Genomic DNA, 15,220 nt, shown 5'->3' with positions numbered 1-15,220 from the left:
TGGTAGTTCCTGATGGGTGAGCTGAGAGTTAGGATGCCCAGGGCTTCCCTGAGTATCATACGTGTGTTTTCCCATTTCCCTTCTCCACGACAAACCTGGAAGTAAACAGAGGCTCTCCCAATTAAAAGGGTGTTGGCCAAATCTCTATAAGGTTGCTTCTCATCCCAACTCCTTTTCCCTTCCCAATAGTTTCTCTCTCCAGCTCTTTATCATTGTCACCCAGGCCATCTCAGAAGTTGTCCCCGCAGCATGGTCCTAATCATCTACGGTGATTGGGGCTCATCCACCCACCATACGGGCAATGCTTCAGAGTATGGCACTCAGGTCCTGCTGGGAAAGTTCTCAGTCTTGGTTTTGAAGCAAATCTGAGATGCTACAAAATTCTCAAAGCAATACGTTTTTATTTATTTATTTATCTTAAAACAAACACTCCAAAATAAAACACACTGACTCATCCATGCCAAACTGTGCTTTTTAGAGGAAGGATGCCAGCAGACTCAATTGAACAATGATAGAATCCCATGATATCTAAATGATTCAAACCTGATGCTTTTAGAGGCTGTCATTCTGAGCTGAAATAGTCCCTGGTCACCATTTGGCCTGATTTGGGGGCTCTCCTTTCTTTTGAGTTTATCTGTGTGGTGGCAGAAGAGGTAAGAATCTTTCTAGTTACCAGGCAGTCAGGCTCCTCCTATTATAGAAAAATTATTAGCGTCTAGGTTTGACTTAACAGGCCAATGAGCTATATTAAAAGAATATGTCCTGTCCCTTCAAAGTCTAGACAATATATTTGTAGCTGTGGCTTATCTCAGGGGTTTTGGATCTCAGGGACCAGAGAGTTTACAATCCTTACATGGATGGGTTCACTGTGACTCATAAATAAATCTTTCTCACAGAAAATAGCAGGCATGATTTGACAGACCCTTGGAAAGGATTCCCCTAGTCACATTATGGTTGAAAGCCTGGTCTGCAAGTAAATTCTCTTAAATTCTTGGGCTTTAGGAAGCACAAGCAAGATGAAAGTGAGACATGGAGAAATAAGGATAGTAAAAGTGGTTTTAAAACAGAGGGGCTAAACCTTGGCAGAAGATAAGCCTCCCTTGATCTGTCATTCCCTGGCCTTGTCTCACTCCGTATTTGTACAAATGCCAGATTTTTCATATCATGGATAATTTTATGAATAGTAAGTCACACTGCTCTACAGACTTGTCATCTCCAGTGAGCCACTGAAAAGATGGAGGAGAAACATGTTCTGGCAATTGGTTCCAAGGATAAATACTTAACTCTCAAAAGGAGAAAAAGCCACAGAGGCAGTCTGGAACAATCACTGTCACCTTTCCAACTTCTGTGTTGATGACATCAAATAACAGATGCAAAAGAAATACTTAAAAATAAACAAGACTTTTCCATGATTCACCAAAATAGTAGGAGTATTCTGTTACTCAGGAAAGCTGATAGAGCCATTTATCAGCGGCTCCCTAACATTTAGCATTTAACTTTAATTATGTCTACTTAGGAATTTAGCAGAACAGAGGGCATCAACACAATCAGCTGCTACAGAGCCAAACTGTTACATAGCTGAAATTTCTAATCAGTTTTGGGTGTTTTTTTGTTCATGCAATGCACTCATTCTTAACAGATTAAATGGTATGAAAGCAAAAATGTAAATGACTTTAGCCAGCTCACCTATCTGCCCCAAACCTCCTTAAAGCACCTAGGAATAAAGCACTCTAATAGAGTCATAAGTCAATTTCCTCTGGGAAAGAAGAGCCAGGTTGGACTCTCCTCTTTCCCAGCAACCTTGGGGAACAGGAGCAGAATCCTTGTTATACTTGGGTTATGGTTATATTTTTTTTTATTTTCAAGGTTACTGTGTCTAGACGATAACCTTACCTGATCACCCTTTCCCCCCCAAAAAAGATCAGAGATTGACTGTATGCGCCAACTTAAAAAGAAGACAAAGGAGGAGCATGCTCCTGGTTCCTAGAGGGAAATGAGCCTCCATCACCCGCCCGTGACCAACAGCATCAAAATCTCTTAATTCAGAACACCGTAAACACATGTTTACTTTCTAATATAAGGAGGAATCGTGACGGCCATGGTGAATGGAGGGGTGGCTGTGAGGGTAAAAGGCGATCAGGTGAACAGTTATTCACTTGATTAGCCAATTTCCCATGTTGAAAAAAAAAAAAAGATTTTAGGAATGAAATAAAAATTCTTACCCAACTCTTTGACTGTGCCAGTAGCAATTTTGGAAACTCAGTCGATGTCATCAATTTAAAAAATGAGTAAGAGAAGCCAACCAACTTGACCTGTTTAATGACTAGAACAAAAATGGCTAAAGAACAATTCAGCAACTATGAAGCAGACATAGTCTGAAATTCCTCCCTGACTGATCTAATTCAGTCACTCACTCGCTGCGATACCTGGGCGGAAATCTAAGGGAAAATATAATACTGGCTGGAAAAAAAGAGGCATAAAAACTCTAAAAGAGTTTTAGAGGGTGGCAACCTCTAAAACTTACAACTTGTCCCTAAACTTGAAACCTGTCCACAAACCTCCTCAGATGCAACTGCACAACCACCACGCTGTAAAGCAGCCCACTCTCCCCAAACCGGAATCAGTCTGCAGGAGACAGGCGTGCCAACTTGAATGACTCTGTGCTGCGTCACCCTCTAGATTGCCAAATTTTAGCAGAAACATCCATTTACCTTCTCAGAGCTTTCCAGAATGTCTACAGTGCCATGGACTATCTAGATCCTTTCACTTGGCCCAGTTTCAATAAGTTTAGGTAACTCAAAACATAGAAAGAGCACACATACCAGCTCTGCACATGGGCTCGCTGCTCTCCAGGTCCAGTCACAGGGCTGCCTGACCAAGGACACCTCACACTAAAAACACAAACACTGAAATCCAGCGCATGCCAGATGTCTGGAGGTAGCAATCCTTTCCGTACAGTTTGCTTGGAAAAGCAGGTCTTCCACAAAGATAAGCACTGGCAAAACAACCTGAACATGTGCTCTGCCTAGATAATGCAGCAGATTCCTAAACAACTTCTCTAACACGTCAGGGTATGAAGCTAAAAGTCAGGGTCATGTAAAGGGGCTGCATATCCACTGCCTTTTCTAACCCACAAGTAAAGTGGTAATCAAGGTTTTACACATTTCAGTTTCTCAGTCACCACATACACCAGGATTTCCCCCTTCAAAAGAGCTAGAGGCTGTCTGAGCTCTTCTCTTCCCTCTGGCCCTTGTGCTTGGGAGGCGGACACCAGACTTGAACACTGTAATGCTACTACCAGAGGGGCTTGTTTATTCTTCAAAGCCTGCGCTGTTAAAATAAAAAATACTTTCTGGATTAGGCAAGAGTTCCTTTAATAATATGCTCATGGCATTTTTCTTCTCTCCTTTGTTTACTGTGTTGCCAAAGAAAAGAGTATCCTTCCAATCTTGTGGAAACTCTAGAATAAAAATGGAAATGGATTATTCTGAGAACTTTGTGGTAGAAAGCAACTGCTCTGCTATGAAGAACACACTTTTAGAATAGGATTTGTGCATACTTTTGTTTTGGAGGAGGATGAAAGTAGAGAAAGAAAGAAAAAAATAGCAGCAGTGAGTTAATTACTGTCCCTTCTCTACTCTTTTGAGTATGACATTCATCTAGCAATTAGTTTTATGACTAGCCCTCACTATTATATTTAAATCTTAGCAGAGAAAAATAAAGGCTATTGAAATGATTGACAATAAAGGGAAATGAATGGGGAGGAGGGGTGGATTATCACCAATTTCTGGAATTTGAAATAGAGCTTTCTTCTGATAGCTGACATTCACTTGGTTAAGTTTACATTCAAAGTGGGAAATATGACACATGAAGGTGGCAGACAACTGGAAAGAGAGGAGGAAAAACATTTAAACTATAGTTGGATTTACCTGATAGCGATCACTATTTTAAGGAAGAGAGTCCATTAAAATGTAGGCAAACAGGCTGGTCCACAGAGAACCAAAAAGCTAGGGAATTCCAGTTTTCATAGTGATTCTATCTTTGACACTAAGGGTCATCTGGGGACAAAGAAACTGCTTTCTTGCAGATGGGGGAAAAGAGCTGGAAGAGGTAAGAGGAAGGGGTGCATATGACTCAGTTTTAAAACTGGTATCTTACAAGTTTATTTGGTAAAGTAGCAAGATGTCTATAAAATGTTTTGAGTGCCCAGAAAACAAATTGGAGGCAAATAATAAAATTAAATATAATCAAAACACACACATAATACATCAAAGAATTGAAGGGAAGAGAACTATGTCATTGAGAAGCAGTGGCACCAATTCTCCAGGGACCAACAGCTTCCTGGTGCTCCCCCCACCCCCATCCTGCTGTGAGCCCTTTAACCTAGAACGAGTCCCACGAGGCTGGGACACCTACCATCAAATCCCAAATTACCCCTCCAGAATAGATGCTTTGGGAGACTAGCTAGTAGGCGTGGTCAGGATATACTTTTTAGTGTACCTTCTATTTGGGGCAAAAGGGATTTCAATCAATAGAATCCGGTGGTTGAAATACATCTAGCATTAACAACACAGAAAAATAGATGAATTGACCCATAAAAAGTCATTTAATGTATATCCCAGGATGGCCAATACAAGCTGGTTAGGTCATTAGCCCTTGAAGAGTTCTTTTACAGTCATATAAAAAATGTTTTGCCTGTTAAAAAAGAAGTCTAGTCTAACAAAAACATATGCACCAATGGGCTCAGGTTTTTCCTCCATTTGCAGGTCTGCAAGATAATTAAAAATACATACATATGCATTTCTGAGCATATCGCTGTCCATTAGCTAATCAGCTTTGGCAATACACTGCAGAGAGGTATACCACCATTGGTTTCTGACATTAAGTTAGCTTTAAGCTTATTGGCTATTCCAACAACTGGAGGCAGTTTGGAACCCAGTCCCTGGAAAGCATTTGTAGGATTTACTACCCGTTTCCCTGACACCTTTTCTATGGTGAGAGGTCTGGGCCCAGACTTGCTAATCCAAGGGTGTCTTAACGCTTGGGCTGGGGTCAGGCGGGCAGAGGGGTCCCAATGAAGACACCTTTTCAAAAACTCTATAAACAAGTAGTCATCACAGCCTTTCAGTGCCGTCACCCAGTCTTTGCTGCCTGGGGGGCCTCGCTTCTTACCCCGACGTGAACGACCCCCCACAAGCACGACCTTCCCATCTGCCTGAGTAGTCACAGAGCAATAGCGAGGCAGGCCCTTCGAGTTAATAAAGTACTTGGCACGTTTGGATTGCTCCAGAAGTTTTGGGGGCGGCATCCCTAGAAGCTCCATCATACAGGCCAACTGGTCTCCTTCGTCCTCCCCAGGGAAGAGAGGCTGTCCTGTTAAAAGTTCTGCCAGGATGCAGCCAAAACTCCATATGTCAATAGGTGTGCTGTAGCGGCTTCCTAAGATGATCTCTGGGGCTCTGTAGAACCGAGACTGGATGTATGTGTAAAGCTTCTGGTACTCGAAACAGCTGGATCCGAAATCAATGACCTTGGTTGCACTGCGCCCGTGGTGTTTCAGGAGAATGTTTTCTGGCTTGAGGTCGCAGTGAATGATCTTATTTTTGTGGAGCGCATCCAATGACTGCAAGATGGATTGAGCAAACTTGCGCACTAACTGGACACTAAAACCCTGAAACTTGTTTTTTTTAATGAGCTCATAAAGGTCAATGCTCAGTAGTTCAAAGGCCATGCAGACGTGGTTCCGGAACGTGAAACTCTCCAGCATGTGGATAACATTCATGCTACCAGTTTTATCCTGCTTTTTAAGATGCTCCAAAATCCGGATCTCTTCGGCTGCTTGACGATGGAAGCGCTTTTCGTTGCGCACCATTTTGAGGGCCACGTACTGTCGCAGTTTGTGATCGTAGACCCGGGCTACTTGCCCAAAACTCCCCTTGCCAATAATCTTCAGCACCTCGTATCGGTACGCGAGGTGGTCTCGAGGCACATGAATATAGGCCCCCTCTGGGTCATCGTACCCCCCGTTATTGGGACCACCGATGACTCCATTTCTTTTTTTGGCATTTGGACCCACAAAGTAAATTTCTGGATAATTGATGATTTCCAGCTTCTCATAAGCAGTGAGGTGGTGTTTATACTGCTTCAGTGCTTGTTCTGGCGTTAGAGGCACCACTTTAGGTGCCTTGGAGGAAATGCTGGATTTTACTGTATTCAAGCTATCGGAACTTTTACCCTGAGAAACGGTGGGAGAGCATTTTTCAGAGTCATTGATGCCAGCTGGCTGAAAAGCATCAGCTCCTCTAGCGCCAAATTCTTGAAACAGCTGTTCTACCTTCATCTCCCCTCCATTCATAAAGCACCTAGTCTGATCCCTTGTTAAGTGCTCGGTGGTAATCTATAGAAGAGAAAGATGAATACACTGTTAAAGCCACTGAAAAGACTCGAAGGATAAAAGGGTCCTCCCCCACGGCGATGACAATGACAACAACAACAAACTATGTCCAGCTACACTTATTTTAAGTTTAAATGACCCAAGAGGGAAATAAGAAAAGGAGTCTCTGGAGACTTGTGTTACATTAATTATCAGACTCCCTGAGTCTTATGCCACCCCCACCCTACCCCTCAATATATCCCTTGCTTTGTTCAAGTACCCAAACAGGCTAGGTTCCTTCTTACGAGGTATGTCTTTGTATGGAAAGTCCTTTCACCCCAACCCTACCCATTCAAATCCTACAAGGCCCAATCTTCCTTCGAGGTACAATTCAAGTCTTCTCTCTTCCACGTAGGACTATTCCAAGCCCATATTAAATAACCTCACTTCTTGACTGTGACACCTGCAGTCTGTACCATACAATTTGGCATTTGATATATTACTCTTTCTATTGCTTATTAATTGTTTCAAGTATCTGCTCAAATCTTAAGGGCACAGAGCAGGGTGGAAATAATGCATATCAAAATGTTTGCAAACTATAAAGTGCTATTAAGTGGCATAGGCAGGATTTGAACCCAGGTCTTCTGACTCTCAGTCTAGCCCTGTTCCCATTAACATAGCTCAGCACCAGGTTCTCCTAGCACAGATAGTACTCTCCAGGAAGCCTGCCACACTGACTTGGGCCTGCAACAAGCCAAGGCTTCACCATCCACTCCAGGTCCCCATATAAATTATCTCCGTCTTGTAGTTTAGTTCATTGAATAAGTTCTAAGCTAGTGAGTGCTCTCAAGATCACCGAGGCCAACGGTTCCTGTAGCTGCTGAATGAGGGAGAGCCAATTCAGAGGGAGACAGTGAAGAGCTGAGGGGAGAATTCAAGGCCCCGGGGTGTTTCTTGTAAAACTGTCTACTAAAGAGACAAGAGTCTCTTTCCCTGTCTCATATACACACACACTTACTCCTCCCCAGCAAGAGCCTACCTGATAAAGGCACATTATTCATTTTACTCTGTTTTGCTTAATTTTTTTTTTTCCTGGAAGGAACAGTAACCCACAGAAGAAAGTTTTACTTGTTCACCTCTGAACTGAAATAAGATTGTTTGAAGTAAAATGGGGGAGAAAAAAAGCAGAAATAGTCAAACACTTTTTTAAAATTAATGTTAAAAAAATATAAGAAGGGGTTAGAAGGAAGAAAGAAAAAAAGTTAAATATAGTGGGGGAAAAAAAGTCTGGAATTCTTCAAAGAGCCTCTCAGATCAGGAGCAGATAATTCCACAGGAGCTCGAAGCTATAGTTGTGATCTCTAAGAATATAAGAATCAAAAGATCCAAAAGTCAAGTCTTCAGAAAATAGAATGTTAATATAAATGAGCAAACGACTTTGTTGTTCAAATAGAACCTATTACAAAAACAAAACTAAACTATAAAAAATCAATATAAACAACAACAAAAGGATTTTTAAAATGTAAGTATGGGCATACTTTGAACAGCCCCTAATCTAGTTAAAAAAACAGTGAATTCTTGACTGCTCCGTTTAGGTCATTTAATCAATTTAAACATTTATAGGTATCTACAGTTATAAAAATGAGGTATTATATGATTTTAAAAGTGAAGCAGCCAGTATAATTGCAGCCACATTTTGGCATTTAGTTTTAAAAGAGAGGGGCAAAACAGGGTACAGAGATAGTCTCTCAATAGAGAGCTATGGTCTCAACAGAGAACTATAGTCGAGAAAAAGGCCTACAGACAGAACCTACACGCTGCTAAAGTGCAAATACAACTCAACATTTTTCTTATCAGTAATCGTGTCAAGTACTACCCCTGCTTTTAGGGGTGAAAAACAGAAACGGGCAACAACTATCCATCCATCCAAAATATATGTGAACACTATGATAATAACTGCTGAAAACAGATGTTCTCATCAGAGTACATTAGGGAATAAAGTTGGTTGATCTGCGGAAAGAATCGTAATTGTTCGGTGTCAGATTTACATAACAAAAGGGAACACTTGCACTCGGCCAATTTTCCTTACATTTTGTCTTGTCTAACTTTTAATGCTTCCAAATCTTTGCTGTTGAAGTCTTTGGGACACAGCCTGAAGAAATCTGAAGTCAGAAGGCCTGGGCTGGGGTCCTGGCTACACTGCTTAAAAGCTGTAGGTCCTTGAGGAGGTTACTTAGCCTTTCTTGTTCTCGGTTTCTTTATCCTTACAGGATGTTGTGTGAATCAAATTTATCATGAGTAGTATATGTGAAGGAGCCTCGCAAACTATAAATCATTTTTAAAACATTGGTCACGGCTAAGCACAATTCTCAGTATCTTGAGGTTTAAATTCTCACGACACCCTCTGCTTTCCCCTGTTTATCTCTTCTCTCTGTGGCGGCTTCCTCCGTATCTCCAGAGCCTCCCTCCACCAGGTGTCTAGCACTAAATGTGCCTGCTGTTATCGAAGGCCCCCACATCAGGCCTTCCCCGGAGGGTGCCCAGAAACACCTCACCCACTCTCTCCCCACACAAAACCTGTTTTCAACTAGCTGTACAATTTAATGTGTTACCTCTCCAGGGATATTTGAACTTTAACAGAAGATCAATGCCTTAACCCAAAGGAATGCCTCTCTAGGAACTTCAGTCATCATTGACAAGCTGGTAGGAAAGGTATTTGTGGTCCAGGGTCCGTGCCTGGGTATTTCACCTACTCTGCCTACATGTAAGGCTGCGCTGGCTCTGGAGGTCTTCATTTCTGTTTGTGATAAAGAAAGGGTCTCAGGTACAGAACTTTAATAAGAACAGATACGTAACAGAAACTTAACTTCCACAGAACTATTACAATAATTTAAGGATGCCATTTCCATTTCCTGATTTTCTTTTTCCTTAAGGTGAGCCTAAAGGTCCCTCCCTGCAAATTAATTCTTAGTTTGCCATCAAAAACCACAAGGAAATGCCATATTTCAAGTAAGAGTCCTTTAGGTACCTAAAAAGGGCTACCTTGGCCTCCTACCCCTACCATTTTTCTCTGGAGAGTTCCAGGAAGGAATTTTCCCACACAAGGAAGGGTTCTCCTTAGCTTTCTTTCCTATCCATAAATAACTCAAATACTGGCCTGAATCAATTATATATCGAATCTGTTGTGCTATAAATAAAACCTTCCTTCCATTGTCCTAGGACAATTCATAAGGTTCACATATGTTAAAGTATAAGAGCTATAAAATGCTATTTCTTGTTTAGGATTATAATCTCAATATCCAAGCAATGTATGTGACCAACTATACCAAAAATTTTGCCAACCATGTAATTATTTCCAGAGAAACAGATATTGGGAGATTTGTCATGTTATTTGTTAAGTGTACTTCACATACAGTGTTCATTTGAAGGGCTCATGATGTTTCAAATAGAATATTCTATTGAACAAATCAAGTCTCAAAGATCTTGATGAGAATTTCAAAAAAAAGTAATATCCTTCTCATCCATAAAACCCTGTGCCCTGGTCCCCGAAACCAAAATCCCTGCAACACAAAACGTAACCTAATAAAAGCTTATGGGTAGAATGATGGATAGTTCGCAATAAGAACTTATGAACATTTTGCATAAGCAATAATGCTAACAGACCATGAGAAGAGCAATAGGGTCTCAGGATGGAATCATGGTATATCGAACCATAAGAGTCACCAAAAGGTCAAAAAAGTATTTTTTCAGCAAAATTTGCAAAGACAGCTTTGAGTTAAGAATCTAAAATCTCGTGTTTCCCAAAAACTGTTGTGCTGAATACCATGCTTAAGAATTCAATTTGTTTCGATCCTGAAACATACAATTTAATTGACCTACTGGGAGGTGATTAGCACCAGCCAACTCTGAATTAAAGTTAAAATGAACTTTAAGTCAGACCTAACATCAACCCAAATGCCAACAGTTCCCTGTAGAGACAGTCTGACGGGCAGCAAGTTGCCAGGAAATGTGATGTTCAACACAAGTGGTATGTGGTTCTGGAGTTCTTCAAGGGTTTTACCTTATTAGCAAAGAAATAAACTTGTAAAGAATAGAAAGGAAACCCTAATGCCCTACTACACTCCGGAAGAGAGATTAAAAAACAGGGTGACCAGCCATCTGATGTTGAGTAATACTGTTTGCCTTGAAAGTAGTGAAAAGGTTGACTTTAACAACAAAAACTGACTAAAATTTGGGAAGGGCTATGAAAAATGCAAGTTTTTTTTCCCCCATAGAAATCAATTTCAGGTCTTAAACACAAAAATGTGAAGGAGAAATACTACAAATTAGTTTACTTACTCAATTTGTTCATTAGCTGACCTGTGCAGCAAAGCTTAGTCAAGGGGTAGCTCCTCCCTATCATGGAACTTGTCCAAGCCCTGCTCTCTCCTCTACTCTATGTATGCTGAGGGGATATAAATTAATTTTCTTATTATCTTAAGTAAAACAGTGTGGGGGGTGTGGGGGGTGTGGGGAGTGAGGTATATTTTTTAATGTAACATTTTGTGTGATTTATGTATCTTCTAAAAAAAGATAATTAAAAAAGAATATATATAAAAAAAGAATTTAAAAAAGCCACGAATTAAAAAAAAAAAACAACAGTGTCAAAAAGCAAAGAGTTTGTAGTGCCCAGAATGATTAAATGCATCAAAAGCCAAACTATACAGTTCAAGTTTTATTTATGATCTACAAACTGGGTCTCTTTAGCATACTAATAAGCTGGGACTGCATTTCTGTCATGGAGAACAAAAATCTGCAGATTTACGAAGGCAGGGTTATCTTCTATTCCTTGCTTTTGTTAAAAGGAGTCTTTTTAATACTCTGTACACATCATCCTATATAAAAATTAACATACTCACATAAAAGTAGCATTTTATTTTTTCCCTAGTGCTATATATTTATACCAGTGACTGAGAGGAAAAGATGGGCTCCAAATCAAAATCATCCTGAAGAGTTAAACTTGGACCAGAGAAACTGTTATTCCAAAGTCAGCAGAAATCAATCACACACAGAGTGTGGGTAGCCAGTACAATGTAGCTGTACCTTGAGCATTAAGGAGACCTTCCTCCTTCACCAAAACAATTCGAGTGCAAAAAATCTTTCCTTTACTTACATTTAGTTTTCTGGGTAGAGATGGTTCAGAAGGATTGCAGAGTACATTTGAACAGGGTGGGCATTTGGTTTCATCTATCATCATGAAGGTATCATAGACACCATCCCCCAATCTAGTTGAAAGGATTACAGATAAAATCTGTCAGTAACTGAAGAATATGAATTTGTACTTCCAAAGCATCCCACCATGTCTTAACTGCTTCACATATACCACAAAGAACAATTAAGATAAACAAATGTCTACATTGCATTTGGGCACCGAATACAGATAACTGGGTATTTGGCAGAGGAAATCCAACTTGTTATTGTTTAAAGGATAACAGTTCTAGGTTTGTATTTTAAAATAGTTGTCTAATTTTCCTTCTGTTAAAAAAAATACGGACTATCAAAAGGATCTAATTTAATTTACTACTTTAAAAACTAACCAGAACAACACAAAAAAGTGACAGAGGAATTGTTTTTTCAAAGTCAGACTTGGATTCTAATTTCACCACCAGCTACACTGCCTTTCCCTCTGAGCCTGTTTTTCACACGCTAAATGGGACGGATAGTCTAGTCTACATACTTCTAAGTCTTACATGCAAGAAACAAAAGGCCTTTTTGGGCTGTCTTTTTATTTATTTATTTATTTACTTAATTCCATCTATCTAACCTGTAGAAAAATACAGTGACTACGATAGCAAACACTAAAAGGATTCTCTAAATTACAAAATGTACTGAATTTCACTTCTTTTCCCACTCCATTTTCTGGTGGATGGTGGAAACAAAACGCTAAATGATTAAGGATCATTTCTCTCTTCTTGAAACTGTGCCTCCACCACTGTAAAGGAACACAAAAGACAAAGAGGATTTACTTAATCCACAAGATGGCCTTGAATAATGTAATTCATCTGCCACCAAGAGCATGGATTTCCCAGTTATACGCATCAGCATGTCATTGTGTCATTTTACAGGATATACTGTGAATCCGATGACCATGACCCCGTCGCAGAGGAAGACTTTTGAAAATATGCCTCTAAAAACTGTTTTGTAAAATAAGTTCTAGGTTTTCTTGATTAATGTGTCATAAGAATACAAAGGGTTAAAAAAAAAAACCACTACAAATATTTTTGGAATGTTCTCTTTTTAAAAACAGGCTCACGTTCAGATAGAACCATATCTTTAACAGGTATCTGTTACATTGACAAGATCCAAAGATTGTGGATATGACTGACCCTTTGCCAAAGCATGAATAAAACAAAACAAACTGGGACAGGCGTCCACCTTTGCAGAGAAAAAGACAAACACTAAGGACCTCATCATTTCCTACAGACAATCTGCCAAAGGAAACTACCCGGAGGAAGTCTCCAAGCATACGAAGCGGGGAGGGGAGGGGCCCCTCCTCTCCAGTTAACATAAAATACAATGGAAGGTTGGGAAACTCTCAAAACAGGGTCTGGAGGGAGCTCTAGCCAGCACAGAAATGCAGCCCTTACCTGCTCATCCGAAGCAAGAACGCACCCCTCAGCAGAGCCCCAAGAGTTCAGTCGTTAGTTATTTGCTTTAAGCAACAGGGCTTCTTTCAAAGGTATTCCCTGGCTCCCCCAATTTGGGGGAAAACACACACACACACACAGAAAACAAACCCACCAAAGTCCCAGCTTTTTGGTGTTTCTTATCGTATATCCCCGCGATCTAGGGCTTCCGAGACTATCCCGGGGTGGACATTCTTCTCCTTTCAACGCCGCTCCAGCCTCCTCCCTCCCTCACGGTGGGGTGCAGGGAGTGGGGCTGCTACGGGCGCGGGGGAAGAAGGGCGCCTGACCCGGGAAAGGAGGATTAGACCCCTTCCCTCGCCTCTCCTGCTGGGGGCTCCTTCAACCTCCAGCTCAGGCCTTCCCCACCCCCCGACCTCGCCTGCGAGAGCCAGCCGCTCAGTCCGGCGCCGCCAGCCCGTTACCCCGCGCCGCCGTTACCTCCGCTGCTGGGGCGGGAGCCCAGCCCCCGGGGGCCCCGCATCCTTCCGCCCCGGCCCGCGAGCCGTGCCTCCCATCCGCCAGCTCGGGACCCCACGCGGAGAGGGGCGGCGGTTGGAGGGTCCGGCGGCCGCGTCCACCTGCGCTGAAAGGCTTGCCTTCGCGGCGCGGCGCCTCCCCGGCGATTCTCAGCCAGACACTGCAGCTCCACGCGCCTTCGCTCCAGACTGGCCAGGGCCGGTAGCTCTGAGACAGAGCATCGGTGCTGGGAGGGGGAGCGGCCTGGTCGCCTAGCAACCATGGCACGCCCCGGGAAACGCCTCTGCGCAGCTACGCGGTGACGCACGGGGCGGGGCCGGCAGGACTCCTTCGCGTGGCCCAGGTCTGGGTGTGCAGGGCTGGTCCACAGGGCTTCGCAGCTAAGAGTTAGCGGTCCACGCGGCCCGGGTTCGCTGGCTGCCTGCTGGGGGAGTGGAGACAGGCACCTGCGGAGGGTTTGTGAACGTGGCGGTTAGCCCTCGATTTGTAACTTAGAAGTGAGGACCACCGCCGGGTCTACTTTCCCTTAGGTGGCACTTTGCAGCCTGGAGTTTCAAACTCTCGCTGCAATCTCTGTTTTGCAGCTTGTTCCACTGCGGGGTGGGTAATGAGTTAGATACCTAAGGAAGCAATAATAATAAACCCATTTATTGACACTGTATTCGCTCTTACGAGCGCCGTCTTATTGAATCTCAGTAAACATACCAGAATTGATTCTGGCGTTTGATTCCCCTACAACAGGTTGCCACCGATGACAGGGTTCAAAGAGCCTTCGAGGTCTTCTAACTTTTTCATTTTACGGATGAGGAAACTGAGGTCTAGAGAAGACATGCATGTTTGGGCTCATGTTCATCTGGCGAATTAATGGTGAAGCCTAAACTATAAGTCTTCAAATTGCCAGCGTTCCTCCCCTGCCCCAGGCGCCTCGGTAGACTGCCTATTCTGCTGTTTTTTCCTGAGAATGTTTTTTTTTTCCTTCCTTTTTCTGGAAGGTCCAGAGGACACCAACGTTATGCGGATTTCGATTATTAGAACGCAAGTGAAAAGGAAGGAGGTTAACACGAGTGTTTTCTTAAGCGTGACACCCAAATAGGTTTTCTGAACCTCCAAAGCAGAGGGCCTTGTGACCCGGAGAACCAAACCTTTGCAAAAACTCAAGAAAGCTAAACGCGGGCGCCACCTGGTGGAGCCTGGAGATTCATTGTTCCAAGTCAGCATAACCGTCCCAAAAACCTTCACATTTCCATCCAAGAAAATTTTCGTGAAACTAAAGGTCATACTCTGTTTTCATGCCTCCATGTAAAACAACGTCCCTAGAGCTCCAAAAGCTCTAAATAAATCCCAAGGCTCATTATAAATTAAGAATATGTCGGTTTGGGAAACTATTCTTCATAACCAATGTTGCTTTAGCCTCTATGATATAAATATAAATTTAAAAGTTTTCTTCCGTGATGATTTCTTAAAAACTTTCTAATTGTGTAAATAAGCTTTTTCTTTTCTTTTGCTTGATCCTTCGCCTACTCAGCAACCAGAGCAATCCTGCTTTCATATGGGTGTATGTTGAGGCTTCTATGGAAGCTTTTGTTTGAAGATAAGAGTATCATAGCAACAAAAGGTTTGGGCTAGATGGTTGCGGAAGTCCCTTCTAGCTCTAAGGTTGCATAATTCTATTGAATAATCCTTGTTCTTAGTACTTATGTGG

The 15,220-nt window shown here is 42.1% G+C and overlaps 1 protein-coding gene across 4 annotated transcripts; it reads right to left on the bottom strand.

The window, feature by feature from the left end:
• Window positions 1–4,134: 4,134 nt before the first annotated feature.
• On the bottom strand, window positions 4,135–13,732 carry DYRK3 (dual specificity tyrosine phosphorylation regulated kinase 3). 4 transcript variants are annotated; one of them, XM_071207697.1, is made up of 4 exons: window positions 13,480–13,720; window positions 11,526–11,637; window positions 8,986–9,170; window positions 4,135–6,397 (listed from the first exon to the last, which is right to left on the bottom strand). In XM_071207697.1, exon 4 carries the CDS (start codon window positions 6,353–6,355, stop codon window positions 4,823–4,825), a length of 1,533 nt encoding a protein of 510 aa, XP_071063798.1. In that variant the 5' UTR covers window positions 6,356–6,397; window positions 8,986–9,170; window positions 11,526–11,637; window positions 13,480–13,720; the 3' UTR covers window positions 4,135–4,822. The 4 variants fall into 4 exon arrangements, with proteins under 4 accessions (XP_071063798.1, XP_004470104.1, XP_004470102.1 ...); XM_004470047.5 differs by lacking the exon at window positions 13,480–13,720 and adding an exon at window positions 13,154–13,438; XM_004470045.5 differs by lacking the exon at window positions 8,986–9,170 and having other exon boundaries at window positions 13,480–13,732.
• Window positions 13,733–15,220: the final 1,488 nt, after the last annotated feature.

Source organism: Dasypus novemcinctus, chromosome 13, assembly GCF_030445035.2.
Source record: "Dasypus novemcinctus isolate mDasNov1 chromosome 13, mDasNov1.1.hap2, whole genome shotgun sequence".
Taxonomy (NCBI): Eukaryota; Metazoa; Chordata; class Mammalia; order Cingulata; family Dasypodidae; genus Dasypus; species Dasypus novemcinctus.
Note: the sequence above shows the minus strand (reverse complement) of the source record. Positions and strands in the feature narration are given on the sequence as shown.